General features: G+C 51.0%; 1 protein-coding gene across 4 annotated transcripts in view; it reads right to left on the bottom strand.

The window, feature by feature from the left end:
- Positions 1-1288: 1288 nt before the first annotated feature.
- SLCO2B1 (solute carrier organic anion transporter family member 2B1) overlaps positions 1289-24239 on the bottom strand; it is a 54520-nt gene continuing 31569 nt past the window's right edge. For all 4 annotated transcript variants that reach the window (XM_025356583.1, XM_025356585.1, XM_025356586.1 and 1 more), the window contains 7 exons: positions 19155-19257; positions 14110-14467; positions 11003-11168; positions 7284-7447; positions 4720-4784; positions 4260-4380; positions 1289-3292 (listed from right to left, as the gene is read on the bottom strand). In XM_025356583.1, coding sequence (XP_025212368.1) covers positions 3112-3292; positions 4260-4380; positions 4720-4784; positions 7284-7447; positions 11003-11168; positions 14110-14467; positions 19155-19257 — 1158 coding nt within the window. In that variant the 3' untranslated portion in view covers positions 1289-3111. The remainder of the gene's footprint in view (positions 3293-4259; positions 4381-4719; positions 4785-7283; positions 7448-11002; positions 11169-14109; positions 14468-19154; positions 19258-24239) is intronic.

Here is a 24239-nt window from a genome sequence, read left to right as displayed (position 1 = left end):
TGACTTTACACTGGCACAATCTAGCAGGGAGACTTAATGTCTTCTCCTCCTAGCTTCCTGGTACAGGGTAAGAAAGTAAGCTCACAGATGCAAATGCTTGTGGCTCTTCATTGACCAGAGGCTATATTAGGGGAGAGGACTTCCCTGGGGCCCCCACAAGGCCTGGAAAACCCCTCTGGCCCTGACCTGCTCCACCCCTTGGCTCTCGACCCATTTCTGTCTTGGGTAACTCCTGAGTCTCTTCACCATGGCCAGTTTGGAAGACTTTAGGCACAAGGACCTCGTCTTTTCCTTCAGATCGTGGCTCAACAAAGAGGCAGACTCACCGTGATATGGATACAGCTTGAGCGTCCAGGAGTCTCCCCAGATCCACGGGAGGGCCTCGGTGGTGTGTTCATGTTGTCATATTTTTGTAAAATTTGCAAAGGTAAGATACTTTAACCACAGTCGAAATTACTATTTTCTTCCCACTCCAGCTTCGTTTGTGTTTCAATTTTCCTTTATATGGGATAATTGGAGTGGCCATGGGCACTTCTGGGATCTGACCAAGGGGAAGCTGAGTGGGGGACTGATTTGAGTTGGGTTCATTAGGACATGTTTATGTGGTCCTCTGAAACACAGGATGTATTAATATTTATGTGGTTCTCTGTGTATAGATAAATCATTGCTAGTAATCTCTGTGTAGAGAATAGCTTCTAGGAATTCTACCCACTGCCCAACTCACTTGGCATGGTGATATTAAGTTGCCATATCGTGATATGAATGTGTCTCATGGCACCCAGCCCAGGAAGTATATGGTCAGTAGAGAAGAAACAGGAGAAACCAGGCTTGAAATGTACAGAGCCAGAAGCTAGTCTGTGGAAAATTCTTCTAATCATCAGGGGAGAAAATGTGTTTTAGAGGTTATGCAGGGCAGTTAATAAAAGTATTACGCATTTTGGGGGGATTGTGTGATGTATCTGTTTTGCATTCTTTTCTCATTATAGGTAAATATAGGTACTTTGTACCTAATTTTACGTTTATAATTTTGTATATTTTTCTTAAAGAGGGCTCCTCAAATTATAAAACCTTCAGTTCCCACAAGGTCTTCACATCCAACCTTGGCTCCATCATTTATTTTCTGTGATCTTGGGGAACTCACTTGTGCTTTCTGAGCCAGTTTCCTCTTCTGAAAAATGTGAATGATAATTTGGACAGGTGAGGATTCAGAAATCCTCGTGACCTTATTCCATTTTTGAAACCATTAGTAGAAGAAGTCACTCAGTCAAACAAAAATTAAACCAGAATATAAAGATAGGAAAAGATGTAATATACAAGCAATAACGGTGAGCAATGAATCCAGTAAAACTTAAATCTAAGTTAATGGAAATGATGTGGTTGTTGCAAACCTCTAATGCAGTTTATAAAGAAAGAATTTTTGTAATAGAAGAGACATTATGCAAGAACAAATTTAATAATAAGCTGTATCTATAATTCCAGACTTTTTTTCCCCTGCAAAACCTGGGAAACAAGAGGGATGAAGGAATATAAACATCCTAAAAGCCTCATATTGTTGGAGACTTTGAAATTCTTGGCATTGATACATACATGCTTAGATATTTGTTAAACATTTACAGATACCAACCAGCAAAATAAAAAGGGAATCGGAACTTCTCTACCTCCCTTTTCTTTTATCATGTGGAAAAATCTCAAAGCCCTGGCACTGGGAGCTGCTCAGAAGGCAAGGGCCACATGTGACCCCAGCTTCCCCCCACCCCAAGCACAGGGCCAGGAAGCCACTGCTTGTGGCTCCCTATCTGCTGCCTCCCAAGCAGCAGGTCCCAGTGAGGTGGGGTGGCAATAGGTTGGGCTGGGAGCAGATTAATAAACTCTCTCCTCCCCGCAGGGAAATAACCAGGCCAGATAAGACTAGCCTTAAAACAAAACAAGGGTCGATGTAGAAAAGGATTGGATCATAAGACCTGAGCAAGCCATAGCATCACTCATTACACAGAGCTGAGCTTTACTGCTCCTGGCATTACAGTAATGGGCCTGACGCCAGCCCAGGAATCCAGAGAACCAGGTGCCACCCCCCAAAAAACAGTGTCACAGAACTAAACATTATGCATGCTGCCCCAAGTAACACAGACCCAGGCACTCAGGAGAAAATAGAGAAATTAGGATCCTAGTCACAAAGGTCACAGGGACTTTGGTGGCCCCTGGTCACATGTGTGAAATCTTGGCAATGTGTAGGAATCAGTGAGTGCACGCTGAGTATGTGTTTGTCTGAAATTAGAAAATACCCAAGTGTGGGCCTGAGTCTTCCTCCCTGCCCCAGGGCCCAGACTTGCCCACCCAGGGCCCCTAAGGCAGGTGTTGGGCCTCACCCTCAACCATGGCTCCCTGAGGGCAAGGGCTAGAACTTCCTGAGATGGAGAGTGAGTCTCCCAGCTTCAGCTAAGGCTTCCTGGGGCCCCCACACAGGCCTTCTGAAGGCCCTGCCAAGTCTGGGTGTCCCACACCTGAGGCCAGCTCCTTCCTCCCTGTGGGAGTCTACCCAGGGGCCAGCTCAGTGCTCTGCCTCCAGGGGGCGCCAAAGGGACACTTCTTAAAGGCTGCTGGAGTTGGGGAGGAGACCTGAGTGTACACTGACCGCACAGATGGTCACAGCTGAAAGAGCCTGAAGGCTGGCAAGTTCATTCCCACCTGACAGGAGATGGCTGAGGCTCAGAGAGGGTGATCCAGGCGAGTGCAGACCTGGGCTGGGGCCCAGCATGGGGGGCAGCCTGGCCCACTATGGCTCACTTTGCTATCCAAGGGCCCCAGGGAAAGGTATGCAATCTTTCCACCCAGGAAAGCCTGGCTCCAGGACAGCTGGCTGGCTGGGGGAAGGAGGAGGAAGACCCTCTTGCTTCAGAAATGGCCAACACAGCAAATGCCCAAACAACTCTTTGGTTCAGACTAGCAAGCAAAGGCTCAAAAAAGCATCAGTGTCTTGCCTGAAGCCACACAGCAATTTAGTGGAGGAGCCAGAATGGAACACAGGGCTCTTGACACCCAATCTTGGGCAAAGGACTCAGAGGAGGTACTGCTGTGGCTGCCACTCTTGGCCAGGTGGGGCCCCAGGACGGCTCACACTCGGGAATCCTCCGGCTTCTTCCCTGGCCCTGACACTAGCAGTTGCTGCGCTACAGCAGGGCTGGATCTGCTCTCCTTGGTCCTTGCCTCTTTGTCCTGCTGCCTCAGGATGGCCAAAACTAAGGCGAAGCAGATCACGGAACCTGTTTTGAAGAAGAACTGGAGGCCGATGAACCTGGGGAAAGAATGGGAACCCTTGAACTCAAGAGCGGCCAGGCCAGGGCATGGACATCAGCAGTCATCACTCATTGTGAAATCAGAGGCACCGAGGCCTCAGGGAGACACTGACCTCTGCTGCAGCTCTTCCCTGAAGGAGAGGGAGAGGCTCTGCAGAGGAGCCCTGGGTGGGAGCAGAGGCCTGGCCATCTTCATTGCCATGTCTTGGACTCTGCTCTGTGGCCTGGGCTGGCCCTGCCTGTCTCCGAGCCTAAGGGCTCAGAGGGCCTGACAAGTAGAATTTTATATTGCCCCACCTGTCCCAAGAACAAACGGGTTCCCGCTCCCCTGTTTAACCATCAAGGCCCTTGTCTGACTTTTCCTCTTCTAGGAAGCCCCCTGTGGACAGTCCCAGCCCACAGGAACTGTGCCCTCCTCACCTCCTCACAGCTGAAAGTGAACAGCTCCTTGTCCCCAGCCCTGCTATCAAGTCCTCTCCACATCCATCCCAGGCCAGCCGCCTCTGTGCCTTCAGGTTCCTTTGAGTTCCCCATTGTACAGATGGGAAGACTGAGCCCCAGGTAAGTCCCATGATGAGGGAGACAGAGCTGGGCCTGAAACCCAGGCCTCCTGTGTCCTAGACAGAGCTTTCTCCCCAGCCCTTCACCCCAAGTCCCTCTTGCAGCATGGCTGCTCCTCTGTTTCTCCCCAAGTTCCTGCATAGACGCTGTGGTCAAGGCCCAGCTCTGCCAGTTATTAGCTGTGTGACCTTGGGCTACTTGCTTTAACTCTCACTTTCTTCATCTATAAAAGGAGGGGGGCAGTGTCTAGCTTGAAGGACTGGTGAGCTCGGCACTGAATATATAATGGCACCTGTCACCTAGCAGGTAGACTTAAATGAAACCTCCCCTGCCTGCTGGTATCCTGCCTGGGACTCTGAGAGTATTTCCAGCACCCTTCCCACAAGCCATCAAACCAGGTCTCACCGGTTTCGGAGCAGGTCGTTATTGTAGTAGCGACAGACAGCTCGACGCCCACAGCTCAGGGCCCAGTGCACACAGGTGGTGTCGATGGCGCTGCCGTGGATCACGGGGCTGGGCATCCAGGCTGAGGGAGGCGGTGCTCAGGGGATAATGAAGGCCCACTGTCCTGCCCTGCCCCCTCCCTGGCACATACAACCCCTCAGGGGCTCTGGGTTACTGGGGCCTCTTGGCTCTCTGGCCCTCAAGCCCGCCCCACCCCTGTATCTGAGGTAGCTTCCTGATGGGTTGTCTAGCCTCTGCCTATACACCCCACTGTAGGAGAGCTGGGCCAGGTCTGTCACCCCATGGGCTTGTGAGCCCTAAGATCAGGGATTGAGTTCCGCTCATGCCTGTGCCCCAGGCCTGGCCACACAGTGGGCATCTGGACCCCATCACCACCAATGGTCCCAAGCAAGATCTTTACCCAAAATCCTCAGGAACATGAACTGGATGCCCACGGCCAAAGTCTTGTCTTCTTTCTTCACTCCTCTAATAAGCAGAGACATGGGCAACATGAGGTTGGAGGGGTTCCAGCCCCCAGGGGCCAGGCATCAATGGTGAAGGGTTCTCATCATGCCCTTCTCTCCCACCACCCAGCACCAGCCTCCCTCCCATCTGATGATCTAAGCTGGGGGGCTCAGGGACGTACCCCATCCCTTTTCAACCTGCAGAGCCTGGTCCCATATACAAGACAACACACCTACTGACCATCAGGGTCCTGTGCTGACCTCTGTATGTTTCTGGTCACAGACATCACTCCTCTTCCTCCACCCACTGGTCCCATCAAATTCTCCCCTTACTCCTACAGTTGGCAAGACCTGGAGCTGGGACAGCCAGACACTTCCCCAGCATCCCCAAATACTGTAACGCCACAGCCTGTGATCCTCTGGCTCCTGCCAGACAACACCAGTGGCCAGCATTTATGGAGCACTCACTACGGGCTCAGTAATTCTGCCCTGCAACCCTACATCACTCCCATGAGTGAGATGTACATTAGCCCCATTTTATAGATAAGGAGACTGACACTTAGACAGATTCAATAACTTGGCCAGGATCTCATGGCCAACAGCGGTCAGGGCCCTCTCCACGCAGTCCTGAGGCTGTGTTCTCAACTCCTTTTAGTCAGGCTGCCTGTTGGGCATCTGATTCCTCTATTTTCTCTCCCAGGCCGGCTTGTGTTCTAGATCTACATGTCTTCTAGTATTTGCAAGGGGCTCTATTTCCCTTCTAATTTCCTAGAAAGTAGATAGTGAATAAAATAATCCCAGGAGAAGGAAAATGGAAATTATCTTGCTCTGAGGTCCCTGTGATATTGTGAGATACGTATCTGGTCTTCCCGGCATACACTCCTACAATTCTTGGACTTTTCAAAGTGAGAAGTGTCTTTTTGTATGCTAATAAGTGGACTGATGGTGAGCAGCCCCTAGGGAGCTTCAAGTTGGGGCTTGGTCACCAGAGGGACCAAGGCAGGATTAGAGGGTAGGGACTTTCAGCCCCAACCTCCAGCAAGGGGAGAGAGGCTAAAGGTTAGGGTGACTGCCAATGTCCAGTGATTTAATCAATCATGCCTACATAATGAAGCTTTGGAGAGCTTCCGGATAGCTGAACACACGGAGGTCCCTGCAGGGTGCAGCCAGGGAGGGCATGACAACTCCTCCCCCATACCTCGCTGTGTGCATTGCTTCATCTGTATCCTGTGTAATATCTTTTATAATAAACTGATAAAGTAGATGTTTTCCTGAGCTCTGTGAGCCACTCTAGCAAATAAAGCAAACTCAAAGATGGGGCTGTGGAAATCCCAGCGTATGGCTGATCAGTCAGAAGCACTGGTAAAACAGCCTGGGGCTTGCGGTTGGCGCGGGAAGTGGAGGGGAAGTCTTGTGGGACTGAGCACTCAGCCTGTGGGATCTGATGCTGTCTCCAGCTAGATCGTGTCAGAATAGAATTGGAGGACACCGGTTGGGGTCCACTGCAGAATTAATTGCGTGCCTGGTGTGTGGGAAAATACCCCCACACTTGTTGCAGAAGTCTTCTGTGTTGATTGTTGAGTGACAGAATAGAAAAACTGTTTTTCTCAGCCGAGTGTGGTGGCTCACGCCTGTAATCCCAGCTGTTTGGGAGGCCAAGGTAAGTGGATCACTGAGGTCAGGAGTTCGAGACTGGCCTGGCCAACATGGTGAAACTCCATCTCTACTAAAAATACAATTAGCTGGGTGTGGTGGTGGGTGCCTGTAATCCCAGCTACTAGGGAGGCTGAGGCAGGAGAATCACTTGAAGCCAGGAGGAGGTTGCAGTGAACCGAGATTGCGCCATTGCACTCCAGCCTGGGCGACAGAGCAAAACTCCTTCTCAAAAAAAAAATTTTTTTTCTCATTCAGTCCTCTTATCCCAGTCCTCACCCCAGGAGACCCTGATTTTGAACTCAGGTGACAATTTGTCAGGGCCAGCAGGCACTCTTAGGATGAGGGCCACAAAGATCTTGGCCCAAAAGGCAGTGCTCAGCATGGGCTGGGTCCACAGTGGGCACCTGATAAGCGCTTATATGTAGCCTTGAAGCAGCATTCAGAATCATGCACCGGACTGACACAGTTTGGTTTCCTACATGCACCTCCTGCAGCTCATCCATTGCAGGTATGATGTCCTCACCTCCAGAGGCCAGGACAGGGCCCTAGATATGTCCTCCTCTCCCCTGGGCAAGTAGGAGCCTGGGCTCTGGGCCAGGGAACCAGTACTATTCCACCCAACACTTGCTATGTGACGGGGGCCAGCTCCTGAACTTCTCTGAGCCTCAATTTTCTTATCTGCAAGATGGGGAGAAAACCTTGCCTCAGTAGGTTGCCATGGGATGAACACAGTTAAGGCCATGTTGTGGGGGCCAGGACACCCAAGTGGCCTCCTTCCTTGAACTCCCCCCTCAGAATTCCTTGTTCTGCTTCTGGTTAAGGACCTCCTGGTATCCACCTGCCCCTGCCCCACCCCCACCTTCACCTTAGGATGAGCATGAAGGAGGGTGTGTGGGTGAGACAGGCCAGGGCCGAGCCCAGGCTGACCAGGAGCAGGAAGGGCACCACCAGGTGGCTGCAGGTCGAGTCGCAGGATCCCGCCATCACGGGGTTGCCCTCCGCCACGCAGCTGCAGTTGGTATAGAAAACCTGGAGTGGGAAGAGGAGGAAGAGACTTCAAGAGCTCCAAGGGCGGGCAGCTGGCCAAGGGCTTGCAGCAGGGAAGGCTTGTGAGAGGCCCAAGTCCCACGGCCATTTGGGGTAGAGCTGGCTGGGCGTCCGAGATCCTGACCCATTGGCTGAGCAAAGATGGCTTGAGGAGCAGGCACCTCAAGGGCTCTCTATGCTCGAGTTGAGCCTGGGCTGAGGCTGTGAGCAGGGAGAGGGAAACAGAGAGAAAGTAGAGAAGAGGCAGGGACCCAGAAGAGCATCATTCTCCCACATTCTACACCCCAACTGTAAGAAAACATCCCCAGACTGGCCACGCCCCCAGGCTGGTCCCCTGGAGTGTTTGATCCCAGCCTGCACTCACTCCTTAGGTAGCCAGGAAAACCTCCAGCTAAGGACTCTGAGAAGTGATCTGGAATGCCAGGGCCCGCGGGCACCCGATAGAAACCAGGCCAAGCCAAGAGGCCTGGTCTTCTCTTTACTTTCCCATAGACCAGAGCTTCTAGACTCATGTGCCCCAGCCACACAGGGCCTCAGATGGGAGACAGGTGTGCAGGGATTAGTCCCATCAGCCCTTAAAGTGGCCAGCTGGCCTGGGCAGCTAGAGCCCTCTGAGCCTCTCACCTCCAGCCCTGGCAGCTGCAGACACTTCCCAGTGTGAAAAGGGTTCGGAATCCCTGAGGTGGATGCTGGGGGCCTTGGGAGAATTTTAAGCCAGGAGTAGATGAGACTGGATGGTACAAAGGGTGTTCTGGGGGCTGCACGGAGGAGGGACCAGATCAGGGATGCAGGCCAAGGGGCCCATCACAGAGTAGGCTTGGGGGTGTATGGATAAAAGGGTTTAGATTTGAAGTTACTTAGCAGGTGGAATAAGAGAAAGGCAGGAGAGAGTGAGCATGTGAGCACTTAGGCTTGGGTGACCAGGCACTCTCCATTGGCCGGCAGAGCCAATGTGCATGATGAAGCTGTGCTGATCCTTCACACAAGGGTCTGAAGACCTTTCACACAAGAAGCTGTGTGACCCCTAAGTGCATATCATCTTACATTGCAGGAAAAGTGGCCCCTGAGCCTCCAAATACAGGCTGGAGATACAATGGAGGGACAAGAAATGGAGAAATGCTAAGGCAAGGTTCCTGGGAGAGAGACATCCTGCCCCTATTCCTTTTCTCAAAAGCAGAGGGTTGCTGGGATAAACGCAAAGGCTGGATTTTTCCTGACCCTTGGGTTTTTCCTGACCCTTCAGTTGGGTTTTTCCTGACCCTTCATATTCATCTAATTCCATGGCAGGAAGTTTTTCTCATGAATGACTTCAATCCCTCTGCTGCCTCAGAGTCTCATTCCCCCACAGCATTCAGCACCACACCTGTGCAGTCACCCACCTGCCCCATCTTACCTCATTCACTCACGTACTCATAAGCTGTTACTGCGCAGCTGTGCTGGGTGCTGAGCCACCCATCCCTGAGCCAAGATGCTCACAATCCGAGGAGGCAGACATGTCAAGACACAATTCCAGCCCAGCATGACAATAGTCCCTGAGTGCTAGCCTGGTCTCAGCTGCACCCTCCTCCAAATACTGTACCTAAATCCAAGCCTCCGTGATGTTCCAAAGAGGGGGCTGACTGGGAGGCCAGGGCCTTGGTGTCTAGTCCCAGCCCTGGTATTGAGACTCTGGGCAATGTCTGGTCCTTTCCTGGGCCTCCATTTCTCATCTGTACAATGGGCGTAATAGGAATGTGTATTACTGAGTATTTAAAATTGCCTAGGCACTGTGCTGTGTGCTTTCGTGGATAACGTCATGTGGTTCTTTGCTTACTATTTAATGAATTCATCCAGGTAAAGCATTTAGTCAGTACATTCCTGCTCTGTAGTAGGCACTCAATAATATCTCCCCTATTTTACAGACCAAGAAACTGAGGCACTGGTTAAATAATTTGCCTAAGGTAACAGAGCCAGTTAGAGGCAGAACAGGGATTTGAACCGGGTCCCATACCCACAGGAGTTCACTGCTCCACCTGCCAAGGCCTGGGGGCCTCTGGAAGGGCTCTCAGGCCCAGGTGGTGCCTGGCTGGCTTCTAAAGGACTGTGCACCATCAACATGTCCTTCTGCACCAGCCGGTGCAGCCCAGGTCTCTCCCTGGAGGAGCCTCAGCTTTAGATGCTGATGCCCAGCATGAGGGTGGGAGGTAAGAGGACTCTGGAGAGAGGGAGATGTTGTCATAACAACCAGCCTGATGCTGCTGCCCCGACAAATCCCCCAGGCTTCACTACAGCCTGGGGGCCTGAGAAGGCAGACATTGTCCCCCTTTGTCATTTTGGGAAACTGAGGAAAAAGGGGAGGAGGAACCGGCTGGTCTTAGCCTTCCTAAGATTCAGAATGCACTGCTGCTGATTACATTGCCTTCATTTCCCCACTGGGCCCCTTGGCTCTGAGTCCTCAGCTCCTAGCACAGGGCCTGGCCCAGAGGAAGAGATCAGTGAAAGTTTGTTGACTGACTGACTGACTGAATGCTCGCTGGCCTTCTATGTCCTGTACTCTGCTCGCCTGCCCCCACACTATGGCCTCAAGCGTGATCAAACACAGATCTGAACTTGTTACTCCCTTGCTGAAAACCCATCCATCGCTTCCTACTGCTCTCCAGAAAGTCCCCATTCTTGGCCTGGCATTCAAGGCCCCTCTTTTTCTGGGCCCTGCCTTCCCTTCATGAACCCTTGTGCTTCCGCTCCAACAGAAATACTGTGTGTGCATGCTTGCACATGTGTGTTCCTCCAAACCTCTGCTTAGGCCATTTCCTCCTGCCTGGAAAGCTCTTCCCTCCCAAGTCCTAGTTTACCCATTCATTCTTGAATGTCTGGCACAAATGCCACTTCCCATGAAGCCTTCTGGGACCACCCCCACCCAGGGGGGATGTGTCTCTTTTCATCCTTGTATGTACTTGTAGCGACCAGTGGTCTTACCTATCAGCACCTCTGGAATTCCTGTGAGTTATTTCCTTTTGCATCTCCCCTGCACAGAGATCTGGAAGCCAGAATGGTTCACCTCTGTGCCCTGGGCCCAGGCTGGCAATGAAAGCTTTATTTTTATTTTTTGAGATGGAGTTTCACTCTTGTTGCCCAGGCTGGAGTGCAATGGCATGATCTCGGCTTACTGCAACCTCTGCCTCCCGGGTTCAAGTGATTCTCTTCTCTCAGCCTCCTGAGTAGCTGGGAGTACAGGCACACACCCTGACGCCTGGCTAATTTTTTATATTTTTAGTAGAGATGGGTTTCACCATATTGGTCAGGCTGGTCTGAACTCCTGACCTCAGGTCATTTGCCTGCCTCGGCCTCCCAAAGTGTTGGGATTACAAGCGTGAGCCACCGCGCCCGGCTGATGAAAGCTTATTGAGAGAATAATGTTCTACATCTGCCAACAGAGAGAGACAGAGAGAAGAGAGCTAGAGAGTGAGAGCTTGCAGAGGTGGAGAGTATGACAGGCCCACAGAGACAGGGCAGGCAGGGCCCTGAGGGGCAGAAATTGCCACCAGAGGCCTGACTCACCTGGCTTTTGTCCAGAGCATCCTGGACCACCTGTCTTGAGCAGCCTGCGTGGCAGGGTGTGATGTATTCCACACGAGTGCTGGGGTCGCAGACAGGGTTAAAGCCGTCCGATGGGCAGGAGCAGACCTCCATGCAGCTTGGAAACAGCTCCGGCCCAGGCTGGGCACTGGTGGGAGAGAAGGTCAGTAGGGTTGGCCTGGCTTCCCTCCCTTAGGCCACTAGCGGGGACCTCCTCAGCCCTGTAGCTGAGAGCAATGGCCAGAGATTTCAGCTCCACACGGAGGATTTTCACCATCAGGGCTGCCCGATGATGGTGTGATAGTGAGCTCCTTGCAATGAAGGTGTGCAAGTATGGAGACAGGCCCCCTAGATCCTACGAGCCTTTGAGCTTCTTCAAACATCTCTGCACCTCAGTGACCCTTCTACAGGGTATACAAGATAAATTCCTCCCAGAAGTTAGTGTCGGATGAAGAGTATCTTTTCCTCAATGAGCTTCCTTTCTCCAAAAATCAATGATTGCTTCCTTTCTCAGAAAATCAGAGCTATGAGTGTGGGACCCGATCAGGAGAACTGACCACCCGTGGGATCTCCAGCCTGTTCCTGCCTCTCTGGGCTTCAGTTTCTCTGCCTGTCATGGCCATCCTGCAGTCTCACTCCCACCACCCTGTTCACTGTGTCCAGGAAACATTTTAGTCTCACCTGCCTCCCTCCGAGGGCCTGCCCCCAAATCCCCGGGGTGCCCCAGCTCCAGGTGGCCAGAGCAAGGTGAAGGTGGGCAGGGGCAGGAGGTCAGAGGGAGGCTTAGTCTGAGGGGGAGGTCACCCTGGGAGGAGGGCAGGGAGGTGGCCCCTGGGACTTAGAGTGTCACCTGGCTTCACACTAGGGGGAAGCACAGCTAACCTGCCAGGGAGAGAGAGGCTCAGAGAGGCTGTGCCTTTCAGGGTCACACAGGGGTCCAGTGGCCAGGCTGCGGAGAAGGCCAGAGGTGAAAGCTGGAGGTCCCTGTCTTGGGCTTGGGGTGGGTGTGGGGCAGAGGCCAGGCTGATCAGTGAGGCTGGGACTGGAGCTTAGTGAAATCTCAGTTCCATGGAGAAGAGGGTGAGCAGGAGCTGGAGACAGTCTCTAGCCAGGGTGCGGAGTGGGGAAGTGGGGCATGGGGCAAAGTGAGCTCCTCTCCCTCCCTGGGGTGAGGGGGCACTCCATCTGAGAGGGAAGGAAGATCATCAAACACAAAATATTTCCTTTTCCTCCTCTGCCAGACAGTGCTGGTGTGTGTCTGACAACGTCTTGGCACATCTCCCTCGGGGTGGGGGTGGGAGTGGGAAGGCTGGCACTGTCTGCACTGAGGGCCCATCAGGAGGCGGTGCCAGGGGACTCTGCCAAGGGAGAGGCACCTCCCAGAACCCTCTGCCAGCAGCTGGAAGGCTGAGCAGATAAGAGTTAGGGGGCCCTTCCTCTGCTCCTCACTCTCATTGACCACCTGGAGCTGATTGCTTCTGTGGGGACAGTCCTGGCTCCAGGCTCTACCCGATTCCAGCTGTGGGGTAACTTCACCTCTCTGAGCCTTGCTGTACTCATCTGTGAAAAGGGTCCAATAAGAGGACCCATTACAGAGATCCTGTGGGGGTTCAATGAGATGTAATAGGGGAAGACGCTGAGCGAAGGGAGACCTTCGGTTCTTGCAGCTGTTGGGACCTGTGGTTGTGCAGGAATAGGGAAAGTTCTTCTTGCCTAGCTCAGTTGGTCCCAAATGGTCTCTTCAGTGAATTAGAACCCAGAGCTTAGTGAATAAACCGCAAGAATTTAGGTGAGAACACAGGTGACATGAGATGTCAAAGCTGAGGTGTGAAAGGGAGAAGAAAAGAGAGATGGGGCGTGTGGGATGAGCTGACTTTTTCTCCCACGCACTGTTGAACACATTGTGATAAAATATCCATTGACTTTTTACTCTAAAAATCATTTGTTTGAGGACCTGGCTCCCTTCTCAGACCAGGGACTTCCTGAGGACGTGGCTAAAGCCCCCGCTGCAGTGCCTAGAACAGGGCTCTGCACACAGGAGGCCCCAGTCTAGAGAGTGGAGTTGCCTCCCTGTTTGGGAAAAGAGGGGCAGAGAATGAAAGGGGGAGGAGGGAAGGGAGATGGGGGAGAGATCAGCGAGGGTGGGAGCTGGGACAGATGGGGAGGGGCTGGCTGCTCCTTGGCCCTGAGCTGAGCCCCCGACAGCCATGCAGGAGGACCCCCGGTGATGAAAGCTGGCACCTGGGTGGAGGCAGAAGATGCCAAGGAAGAGGCGGGGACAGAAAAAGTTGGGAAATTCTAGCTGAGTGTTGGGCCAACTTAAGCCTGGAGCAGTTTCCAGGAAAAATGAAATCATTCTGGAGAAGAGGCAGGAATGTGATTTCCAACATCCTCTCCAAGAAGGCTCCCAAGGGTAAAGGTGTGATGGAGAATTGTGGAGCTAGAAATCGAGAGACTTCCTCCCAGAGGGTGGAGGCAGGTGCTGCCTCACAGATGGGGAAAAAGAATTCTGTAATTTTAGAGTAGTGGAAAAACAGAATTTCAGCTCCCAAGCTCTAAAACCCAAAATATCAGAGGTCTGCTGTCCAATCTTTTCCCAGTGCCTGAGTCTCCTCTGCAGCCTCTCTGATAGGGGCCATCCAGTCCCTTGCTCACTCTCTCATCTCCTCTCGTCCTGGGATGGAGAGCATGCTCCCTTCTGGGCAGGCCATTCCTCTGGCTGAGCTGGGTCCTGGCTCCTGTGATGCGGCCTCTGTTCCATCTCTGTTGGGCCCACAGGGCTTAGTCACTATGGAGATGCCATCCCATGGGTGGCTCTGCCCTGTCTCAGCCTCCACACCCTCCTGGACTTGAGAGTTTCTGCCCCTGAAGTCTCATCCATGCCCCTTCCAGTGGTGCCTGACACCTACCCTGGAGCCTTCTGGAGCACCCCACTGCTTGACTCCAATCTCCAAAGGGCTGTTAAGCAGAGGTGGGGAGGCAAGATTTGAGGCAGCAGGCGCCCCACCATCCTGGCCTCTGCCCAGGGCCCCTGTCCTCCCTGTCCTGTCCTCCCAGGCTTGCCTTCATGTGCCCACGCACACACTCACCTGGTCTGGTGGGTGATGCCTGCAATCTGGTGACTGGGGCAGCCGATAAAGAAGAGCGGCAGGCTGAAGAAGAGGCATAGCAGCATCCCCAGCAGGCAAAGGGCACCGCATCCCACGGGGCCCAGGTGGAGGCGCTTGACCAGGACGCCACCCACCACGATGCCCACGATGACCGAAGGGAAGGAGAGGCAGCCGATGAGCAGGTTGGCGTAGGAGGCTGTGATGGAAAACTGGCGCTCCAGGAACTTGGGCAGGAAGGTGGCCATGCCGGCAGCCATGGATGACAAGCACACCTGGGACAGGACCACCAGCAGGAAGATAGGGTGGCGTAGGGTCTGCAGCAGCACCCTGGGGAAGACTGTGGGGGTGAGTGCAGAGGAGGTCAGGGCAGGCAGGGCAGCCAAGCCGTCCAGCAAAGACTGCCCTCCTGCCCTGCTCAGTTCAAGCAGTTCCATTCCTTTCCAACCTGTCCCATTCCACTTAAATCTACTGCAGTCAATTTTATCCCACTTGATTCCAGTCCATTTATTCTAGTCCTTTTTTATTTTATTTATTTATTTGTTTATTTTGAGACAGAGTCTCTCTCTGTTGCCCAGGCAGGAGTGCAATGGTGCAATCTCAGCTCACTGCAACCTCTGCCTCCTGGGTTCAAGTGATTCTTGTGCCTCAGCCTCCCGAGTAGCTGAAACTACAGGCGTGTACCACCTTGCCTGGCTAATTTTTGTATTTTTTAGTAGAGATGGGTTTTGCCGTGTTGGCTAAGCTGGTCTCGAACCCTAGCCCTCAAGTAATTCACCCTCCTCGGCCTCCCAAAGTGCTAGGATTACAGACGTGAGCCACCACACCTGGCCCTTGTTCTAGTTCATTTTTGAAATTCTGTTTCATTTCGTTCCATTGAGTTAGACTTTATCTTATTTGATATGTTTTTTTTTTTTTTTTTGATTCAATTCTATTCAGTTCCATATAGTTCTGGTCCATGCCATCCTGTTTGATTCAATTTCATCCATCCCATCCCATGTCATTTCATTTTTTCTATTCTACGTATTCATTTCTCTTCCCTGCCCCACACAGTTCTTTCCATCCTGTCCTGCTACAGCTTTTTCCAAGCCACCCAGGCCTTCATCCTCCCTTGCGTCCCAAACACAGGTCTCAATTCCTTGCCCTGACCTACCCATCCCTAGCTTGTATTTCTCCATAGCCCTCTACCTAATGTACTATATTTTCACTCATCTAGCTGTTTTATTGTCACCCTACCAGAATATAAGCTTTCTTTAAAAAGATCAGGGGGTTTTGTTTGTTGTGTTGATTACTAAATCTCCAGAGCCTGGGATATAGGAGGCACCTGAATTCATGGGATGAAGGAAGGAATGAATGGATATATGGACTAATATGTAATCAAATGTCAATATGTCTGGGGCAGAATCAAAGACCTCCAGAGAAGGTGAAATCTGAGTCAGCTTGGTGCTGGGAGACTTCCTGGAGGCGGGACAGAGCTAGGGCCTAAAGAATTGGTGGGGCGGGGATCTGGGGAGGTGAAGCAAGGAGGAAAAGAATTGAGTAGGGACCCAGGAGGGGCAAATGCTTGGAGGTAGGAAAAGAAGTGAGTGTTCTGGCAAAAAATTACCTCCCCAGTCTCCTGCTAGCTCCTAAAATGGTGCCTCATTCACTGGTGCCCCCATTGCAAGTCTGCTAAACTGAAGGGCACAAAAGGGTGGGAAAGTCCTTTCCTCTCTGGGCTCCAGCAGCCAGGTGATGCTCATTGGCAGGGGCAGCCCAGGTGAAAGTGTCAAGGACACTTTCTGTTCGACACGTGAAATCCTCTCTCCACTAACATGTGTTTCTGCCTGCAGTAGGCAAGACTGAAGTCAAATATAAGATATGGAGGGAGAGGAGCAAACCACTTGCCAGACCAGGCTGGTGGGGCCATGGGGGTTCTCTGGGCCAGGTGGGGGCTCCTTCTGTTCCTGCAGCAGCAGGACCAGGGCCTCTGTTATTGGAAGATTTCTGTCTGTCCTCAGAGCAGGGCCAAGTCAGCTGGTTCCCTGGCCCCCTTGGGCCAGGCTAGGATCTGTTTCCTTGGGAGGCAGAAAATAAAAGACACAAACAGTTCGGGCGGGGTGGGTGGGGACTGTGGAATTCCCCCTTTTTTCTGTGCCAGGTCTGCCTCCTGTCCCTGGTTCCTTGCTGCACACCACGCATTTAACCAGCATTAGAGTGAAGAGGTGTGAGGCTCGCTCTGACCCCAGGTAGCTGCTCAGCCTTCTTGCCATGAACTGCTCTGGCCGGGGCGTCTGAGGCCTTATATTGAGCCATGAATTTCAGTCTGGCATGGCCCAGGTTGTACAGGTGCCCCTACTGCATGGTAGAGTCCAGAGAGGGACAGGGGCTCGCCCAAGTTCATCCAGAGGCCAGTGTAAGGCCAGGAGTTTCCTAGGGTCTCCTGACTCCTAGTACAAGGTCCATCCTCCCTTCTATCCTCCCTCCCCCATTCCTGTGCCTCTCTGGCTGCCTGACTCCAGAGGGCTCCATTTCATGGATTGCTTCCAGTCCATTCTCCTGCACTGATCACTGCAGTGTGCTTTATAGCCATCCCCCATCTCTCCTCAGCATCCACAACCTGGCTCCGGAATAGGTGGAAAATTCCTGGAGGGCAGAGGCTATGCCTTTCACTAAGATAGGGCTACCTGCAGGGGAATCCCAGGGCCCATCTCCAGCTCTGAGGCAGATCTTTTCCATGAGACAGGGCTTCCCTTAGCACAGCGCAGTGTCTCCCCCATCAGACAAGTCAGGGCCTCCCTCAAGTCAGTGACTCTGTCTTCTTCATCAGCCAGGAGCCTCACCCAGCTAGACGCCAGGTATCCTCTGTCAAACAGAACAGGTTCTCCCTCAATCTAGGGACTATGCTTCTTCCAATTAGTTAGGGGCTTCCCTTAACTCAAGGGCAATGTCTCCCCCCTTAGACAGGAACCTCCTCTACTTCCAGGACTACGTCTCCCTCATCAGACAGGGGCGTTCTCCATCACAGAGGTCAGGTCTCTTCCATCAGCCAAGGTAGGGTCTCGCTCCATTTGGGGACCACGTATCCTCCATCAAAGAGATTGTATCTTTTGCATTAGACAGGGGCTTCCCCTAGCTCAGAGACTGTCTCCCTCATCTGACAGGGGCCTTTCCTAGTTCAGGAATTATCTTTCCCCAAGAGTATAGGGCACCTCCAGCTGAAGGACCATAGTTCCTCCTCCCTTGGCCTTCCTTTTGGCACCAGGTGGTCAAGGCCAGACCCTAGAGTCAGACTGGCCCCTGGAGCTCAGCAGAAGCCAGGCTGGCTCACTGGCCACAGGGCCTGAGGCACCCCTGCCCTGATTCCCTGCAGGCTCATGTAGAAGCTGAAACTACCAGAGACAATCTGGCCTAGAACACTTGCTCTAGGTTCCAATTTCAGCAGCTTCCCTCCGGGCAGAAGCCCAAGCAGTGATTAATAAGCAATTCAGCAGCACAGCGTTCTGGGGCCTAATAGCATCTGGGGGTGGCCTGAGGCTAGGGAGTCCCAGCCCCTGCCTCTAGGCCCAGCACCATGCATGGAGTCCAAGCCCTCTCTTTCCCTGAGAATGCTGAAAAAACTGGGGGCTAGATTACCGATATCCCAACATCAAGTCTTTTTTTTTTTCAGACAGGGTTTCTCTCAGTCACCCAGGCTGGAGCGCAGTGGTGAGATCACAGCTCGTTGCAGCCTCAAACTCCCAGGCTCAAGCGATCCTCCCACCTCAGCCTCCCCAGTAGCTTGGACCACAGGCATGCACCACCAAGCCTGGCTAATTCTTTAATTTTTTTTTTTTTTTTTGGTAGAGGCAGGGTCTCCCTATGTTGTCCAGGTTGATCTCAAACTCCTGGGCTCAAGAGGTCCTCCTGCCTCGGTCTCCCAAAATGTTGGGTTTACAGGTGTGAGCCACCATGTCCTGCCCCAACGTCAAATCTTAGGAAGTTCTTCCCAAGAATAGGCCTAATTCCTTCCTGTTGCAGAAATCCTCAGTAAGGAATGAAGCAACCCCTGTGGATAGTACCCTCCTAAACCACAGGCAGCTCAGTTTACTATCCTAGGGCATGGTCAGAACAACAGTGGAACAAGAGTAATAATTGAAATAATTGTACCTTATATATGAGTGCAGTTTTTTTTAATAGCATAAAGAGGCTTTCCATTTTTCATCTCATTTGATTCTCATGATAGCCCTTGAGACAGGCAGAACAAGGATTATTGACCCAATCTTCCAGATGAGGAAACTCAATTTAGAAAAGGAAACTAACTTCTTTAAGATTGTGCACTGGTCACTGTTACGGGCAGGACTCAAATCCAAGTCTTCTGACCTGCCATCCGGAGCTCTGTAAGAGCTGGGCACACGGCAGGCACTCACTCAATGCTCCTGGGGTCATGCTCTTGAGAAACAATGGCCTGGTCATAATGCGTACTCTGGTTACTGATAGACTGCGTTCATAGTCTCAGGATAATAGCCTCATGGACCTTAGATCATTGAGTCTCCTCCTTGCTATATAGATGGGGAAGCAGAGGCCCAGAAGAGAGCAGGGATCAGGAACAAAAGCCCAGGTTCTGGATTTTATCCCAGAGCTCTCTCTGCCCATGCCACTGCCTGGGAATTTCACAATTTCCTGATGGCCTCCCATTTGCAGGCTCAGTGGTGGGTGGGAGGGTAGGAAGGGTCATAGAGGAAGGGTCATAGAAGGCCTGACCTTCAGGAGCACAGGCTCAGACCTGAACTCATCTAGAAGCCCTGAGGGTTCTGAGAGCCAAAGAGGGAGGGAAGTGGCCTTGCTGGCCCACGCCTGGCCCATAGGGGAGATTTTGAAAGCAATAAAAAATGATGGTCCAGGCAGAGAGGATTGCATGTGCAAAGACTCACAAGAAGTAGATGGTGCTCACACGGGGTCTGCAGGTAGAGAAGATGAATCAAGAAAGGCGGGAAGGACTGGATCCCGTACAGCCTCGAGGGCCCCTCTGGCCCTCGCTCCCCATAACCTGGGCTAAGCTGACTTACCTTTAATGAACTGGATCACAGTCAGGTTTGGTGCAATCTGGACTAGGCCATCCTGCTTCTTTGTGGACTCCCCAGGGCTCTGCTTAGAGGGAGAGTCCTTGTCCTGAAGGAGACATAAAACCAAGGACAGTCTGCTGGATACCAGCGATCCCATTCAGAGTGGGCTGTGGGCTGGGGAGGAGAGCTCTTGGAGAGGAGAGGGTGAGGGCCCTGTCATATCTTCAGGAGCAACTGAGGCCTGCAGTGTTCCATTTGTTCTTGGCCCTACAGGTACCCAACAAGTGGTTTTGAAAGAATGAATGAAATTCTTGTGGTTAAACTTCATCATCATCAGTATCCACATGGGTTAGTTGTCATGACCACTATTAACATCATAATAATCACCAACATTTTTAGGAAAATCACCACCATAATCATCGTCATCATTTCTATTCCTTTCAGCTTAAATATCACCCTCATTCACATCACCCATATCATTGTGACTAAATGACAAATTTAGTCATGACATTACCATCACAATATGATGATTGCTATTGTTATCTCTGTCGTGATCACCACCACCAGCACAATCACCATTATCACTGTCACCTGAACCTCCAGAATCACCACCACCATGATGATAATCAGAATCATCAACGTCATTATCACTGTCTCTATCATCATCATCACTACCATTGTCTTCACTGAGATCAGTGTCACCAGCCTCATCTCCATCGCCACTTCCATCATCACCACCAATGCTACCCAAAGCACCAACACACCAGTCCCGTCAATCTTCACTCCCACTGTCACTGCTCCTCTTGGATGAATCAGGTCATACCCAGAGGATGGGCTCAGCTTTGGGTCCAAGCTGTGAAGATGCCCATGGACACCCTGGAGTATGTCCCTCCACCTGGGCGGGGACCGCCTATGTGCAACTTTTGAAAAAGAGGGGACAAGAATATTGTGTGTGTGCAGGGAGGGGGCGCAATCACCATCTTCTGATTGTCAGAAATAAGAAAGGAAATAATGATAAATAACGGTTAATGCCTACTAAGCACTTACTATATGCTGGGCACTGTTCTAATGACTAATGCGTAACTTACTGAAACCTCACAACCTCCTGAAGTATATACGTCCCTACCAACAACTTGGAGAAGGAAATAAGCGTCAAAAATCATTTTTAAGAAATGAAGTAGATACCATAATCATCCCTTTTTGTCATGTAATAAAACTGAGACACAGAGAGAAAATAACTTGTTTCAAGCCACACAGATAATAAGTGGTCCAGCTAGGATTTGAATCCAGACATCTTGGCTCCAGAGTCTGAGCACTTCACTGGTATCCTCTGCAGGAAGGGGGCAACCAACGCCAAGGGCACAGAGTACTCTGCCTACATTTCTCTAACAAAACTCTGTGAGGCAGATACTATTACTGTGCACATATTTTAGATGAGGAAACTAAATCTTGGAGAAGTTGCTATGGGCACAGGGTCATTTGAATATAAGTGAGCAAGTGGAGTGCAATTTAGTTACATTTTTCTATGTAGGCTGAGGTCAGAATTAAAAGCGAAAAATTCCCTGGAAGAAAACTTATGCCGAGGCCGGGTGTGATGGTTCACAGCTGTAGTCCCAGCACTTTGGGAGCCTGAGGTGGGAGGATTGCTTAAGCTCAGGAGTTCAAGACCAGCCTGGGCAGCATGGCGAAACCTCGTCTCTAATAAAAATAAAAATAAAAATAAATCAGTCAGGCGTAGTGGCTCACCCCTGTAATCCCAGCACTGTGGGAGGGTGAGGCGAGTGGATCACCTGAGGTCAGGAGTTCAAGACCAGCCTGGCCAACATGACAAAACCCTGTCTCTACTAAAAATACAAAAATTAGCCAGGCATGGTGGCGCGTGCCTGTAATCCCAGGTACTAGGGGGGCTGAGGCAGGAGGATTGCTTGAACCTGGGAGGCAGAGGTTGCAGTGAGCTGAGGTTGTGCCACTGCACTCCAGCTTGGGCAGCAGAGCAAGACTCCATCACAGAAAAAAAAAATTAGCCAGGTATGGTGGCATACACTGGTAGTCCCAGCTACTCAAGAGGATGAGGAGGGAGGATCATTTGAGCCAGGGAGATGGAGATTGTGTCAGAGGCGTTAGAATCAGAACGATTCCATGTTGACTGAGGGTTAGGAAAAATGAGGCTGGGACTTGCTGGGCTACATTCCCAGAAAGTCAGGGCATTCCTAGCCTCTAGATGTTGATGGTTAAAGGAACAGATTGAAAATGTTTACTAAATAGACCCAGACTTAGGAGTGTCCTGATATCCCGATGTCCTGAGAGCAGAAGCATTCCTAATTTTGCTTTAAAGATAATAATATCGATTCTTGCAAAATATAGTAATTAAGAAAATCCTTGATCACAAACCCTTGTAGCAGAGCACATCTCCCCATGATCTTTTTTCATCCTATATAAACATATATTGTACCTAGGGTGGATGCGTTCCTCCTCTTACCTTCGGGAACACCCTGCTCTGCCTATGGAGTAGCCATTCTTTATTCCGTTACTTTCTTAATAAACTTGCTCTCACTTTATGGACTTGCCCTGAATTCTTTCTTGCATGAGAGTCAAGAACCCTCTTTTGGGGTCTGGATCTGGACCCTTTCTAATAACAGTTGCAGTGAGCTGAGATCGTGCCATTGCACTCCAGCCTGGGCGATAGAGTGTTTCAAAAAAAAGACTTACACGCAGTGTGGACAGTAGTTTAGAAGAGGCTGCCCTGGAAGGAAGCAAGCTCCCTGTAACTAGGAGTGTGCAGGCCAAGGCTTCCCCAAGTCCAGGGCCAGGATGCCATGGGCCATAGGGAAGGAACTGTTGGGCTGGAGAGCGCTCATTTGGACTTCCTGGTTCTGCCTCCTCTTCCCATGTTGCCTGTGAGGTTCCTACAGGACTTACACTCTGGTTGGGTCTAACACTTTCTCTTTCTTCTCCCATCTCGTTTTCTCTGAGATCATCATGAGGCAAATTCTGGATTTCCCCACATTTCAGAAGCTTCATGTCAGCCACCACCTCTGGGGGGATCCCCTGTTCCATGCCTCCCCCACCTGGCTTCCTGATGTGGCTGGTTGAAGACTAGTCTGTCCCAGCAGGACAATTCATTCAAATATTAATTCATGTGTTTGTTCCCTTGGGCTTTTTTCCCTTTCTTCTCTCTGCTTTCATTCCAGCAGGGAGCAGGCTCTGGGGTTCCTGTCCTCAGGGGATGTTTGTGACATGTCAGAAAGCAGTAATAGGTTGCAAAGATTTCCCTTCCTGTCTTTTGTTTCCAGAGTTTGAGTCCCTTGAGGAGATTCTGCTGGGTGTTGTGGTGGGTGTGAGCAGAGAGGGAGGCTCTGAGGATGAGGGGAAAAGAATAACATCTTCCCTAAAATAAAGCCTGGAAAAGAGGAAGGGGCAGAGACAGAGCAATCTGTGGGTTCCATGAGCAGCAAGGTGCCACGTACCCTCTGAGACAGGGCCCACGGAAGCAATTCACCTCCAAGGGGCAGGATGCACGGTGACCTAGGGAGGCTGGGCTCCCATGTTCCCAGCCTCACCAAGACCTCTTCTCCAAGCACGGTAAGGGAACCACATGGGCCAGGATGGCAAGTGGGCATCACCATAGTGACCACAGTGGGCTGATGCTGATGTCTGCTGACCGGGGGGCGCCCTGGTGCTTGGGCACTGTGTAAGACACAGGACCTTTGCTTCACCTTGGTCAGAGAGCTCTGAGAAAGGCTGAGATTGAATTTCTTGATGATCTGGCAGGATGGGCATTCACAGTAGAAATTAAGTTGATTTTTAAATAAAATAAAGAATGTCTATTTTATACATGCTTTAGGTCTGAGGCAAACCTTATTTGACAACTTTCTCCCCTGTGGACCCTGAGCTCTGCAAGAGCAGGATTCACGTTTATCTTGTTTTCTGTTCAAACTCTTGTGCCTAGCAAGGGCCTAGGGTGAAATAGTGGTTCCATTGAAAGAGGAGTGCAAGAGATGGTTCTAACCAGCAGTGGGTGTAGCCAATGCCAGGCTTTTGGGGGAAAAAATGAAAGCAAGAGGAGATGCCATCATGCTCCCAGGGAGTTCTTGAACTGCTGATGGTTCCGAGACAGGCCAAGGGTCCACAGAGCACACCAGGGCTAGTGGAACTACCATTCCAGGACATGCCAGGCCACTGGTATATGGGCTGGTAGCTATGCATACATGAGCCTGCTCCATCTTCACTGGGACCTGCCAGCCATTCCTACACTCCTTTACACATGAGCAAACAAGCTCTGAAGGTAGGCAACTTGTTCAGCATCACATAACTAGAGAGTGGCAGGACTCAGATCCGAGCTCAAGCTTGCCTGAGTAGAAAACTCATGCTTTGATTGGGCTCGCATCTATAATCCCAGCACTTTGGGAGGCCAAGGTAGGAGGATTGCTTGAGGCCAGGAGTTTGAGACCGGCCTGGGCAATATAGCAAGACTTCATTTCTACAAAAATGTTAAAATTAGCTGGGCATGGTGGCGTGCACCTGTGGTCCCAGCTACTCAAGAGCCTGAGGTGGAAGCATCACTTGAGCCCAGGAGTCCGAAGCTACAGTAAGCTATGATGGCACTGCTGCACTCAAGCCTAGGTGTCAGAGCAACACCTTGACTCAAAAAAAACCTCATACTTTATCCACTAAGCCCCCTGAGTCAGACAGCCCTGATAAAGGACTGGAAGAATGTTTGTGGTGTGATTTGAAGGAACCTGAAATCCTACCTTTTCTTATTTTTTGGAGTAAGGCAGCCTGCGTGGATTATTCATTTATACCTTAGAGCTGCACTGCCTCATACAGCAGCTACCTGTCACGTATGGCTCTAAGCAATTGAAATGTGGCCAGTCCAAATTGAGATGTGCTGTAGGCATAAAATACACGTTGCATTTTGAAGACTTAGTATGAAAAAAGGAAAATGTTTCATCATTAATTTTTTACTATTATATGTTAAAATGAGAATATTTTAGATATAGTGGTTTAAATAATATGTATTATTAAAATTAATTTCTTTTACTTTTGCATGTGGACAAAAAAATTAGAATTACATATGTGGTTCATGTA

This window comes from Theropithecus gelada, chromosome 14 (genome assembly GCF_003255815.1).
Source record: "Theropithecus gelada isolate Dixy chromosome 14, Tgel_1.0, whole genome shotgun sequence".
Taxonomy (NCBI): Eukaryota; Metazoa; Chordata; class Mammalia; order Primates; family Cercopithecidae; genus Theropithecus; species Theropithecus gelada.
This window is presented reverse-complemented; position numbering and strand designations above follow the sequence as displayed.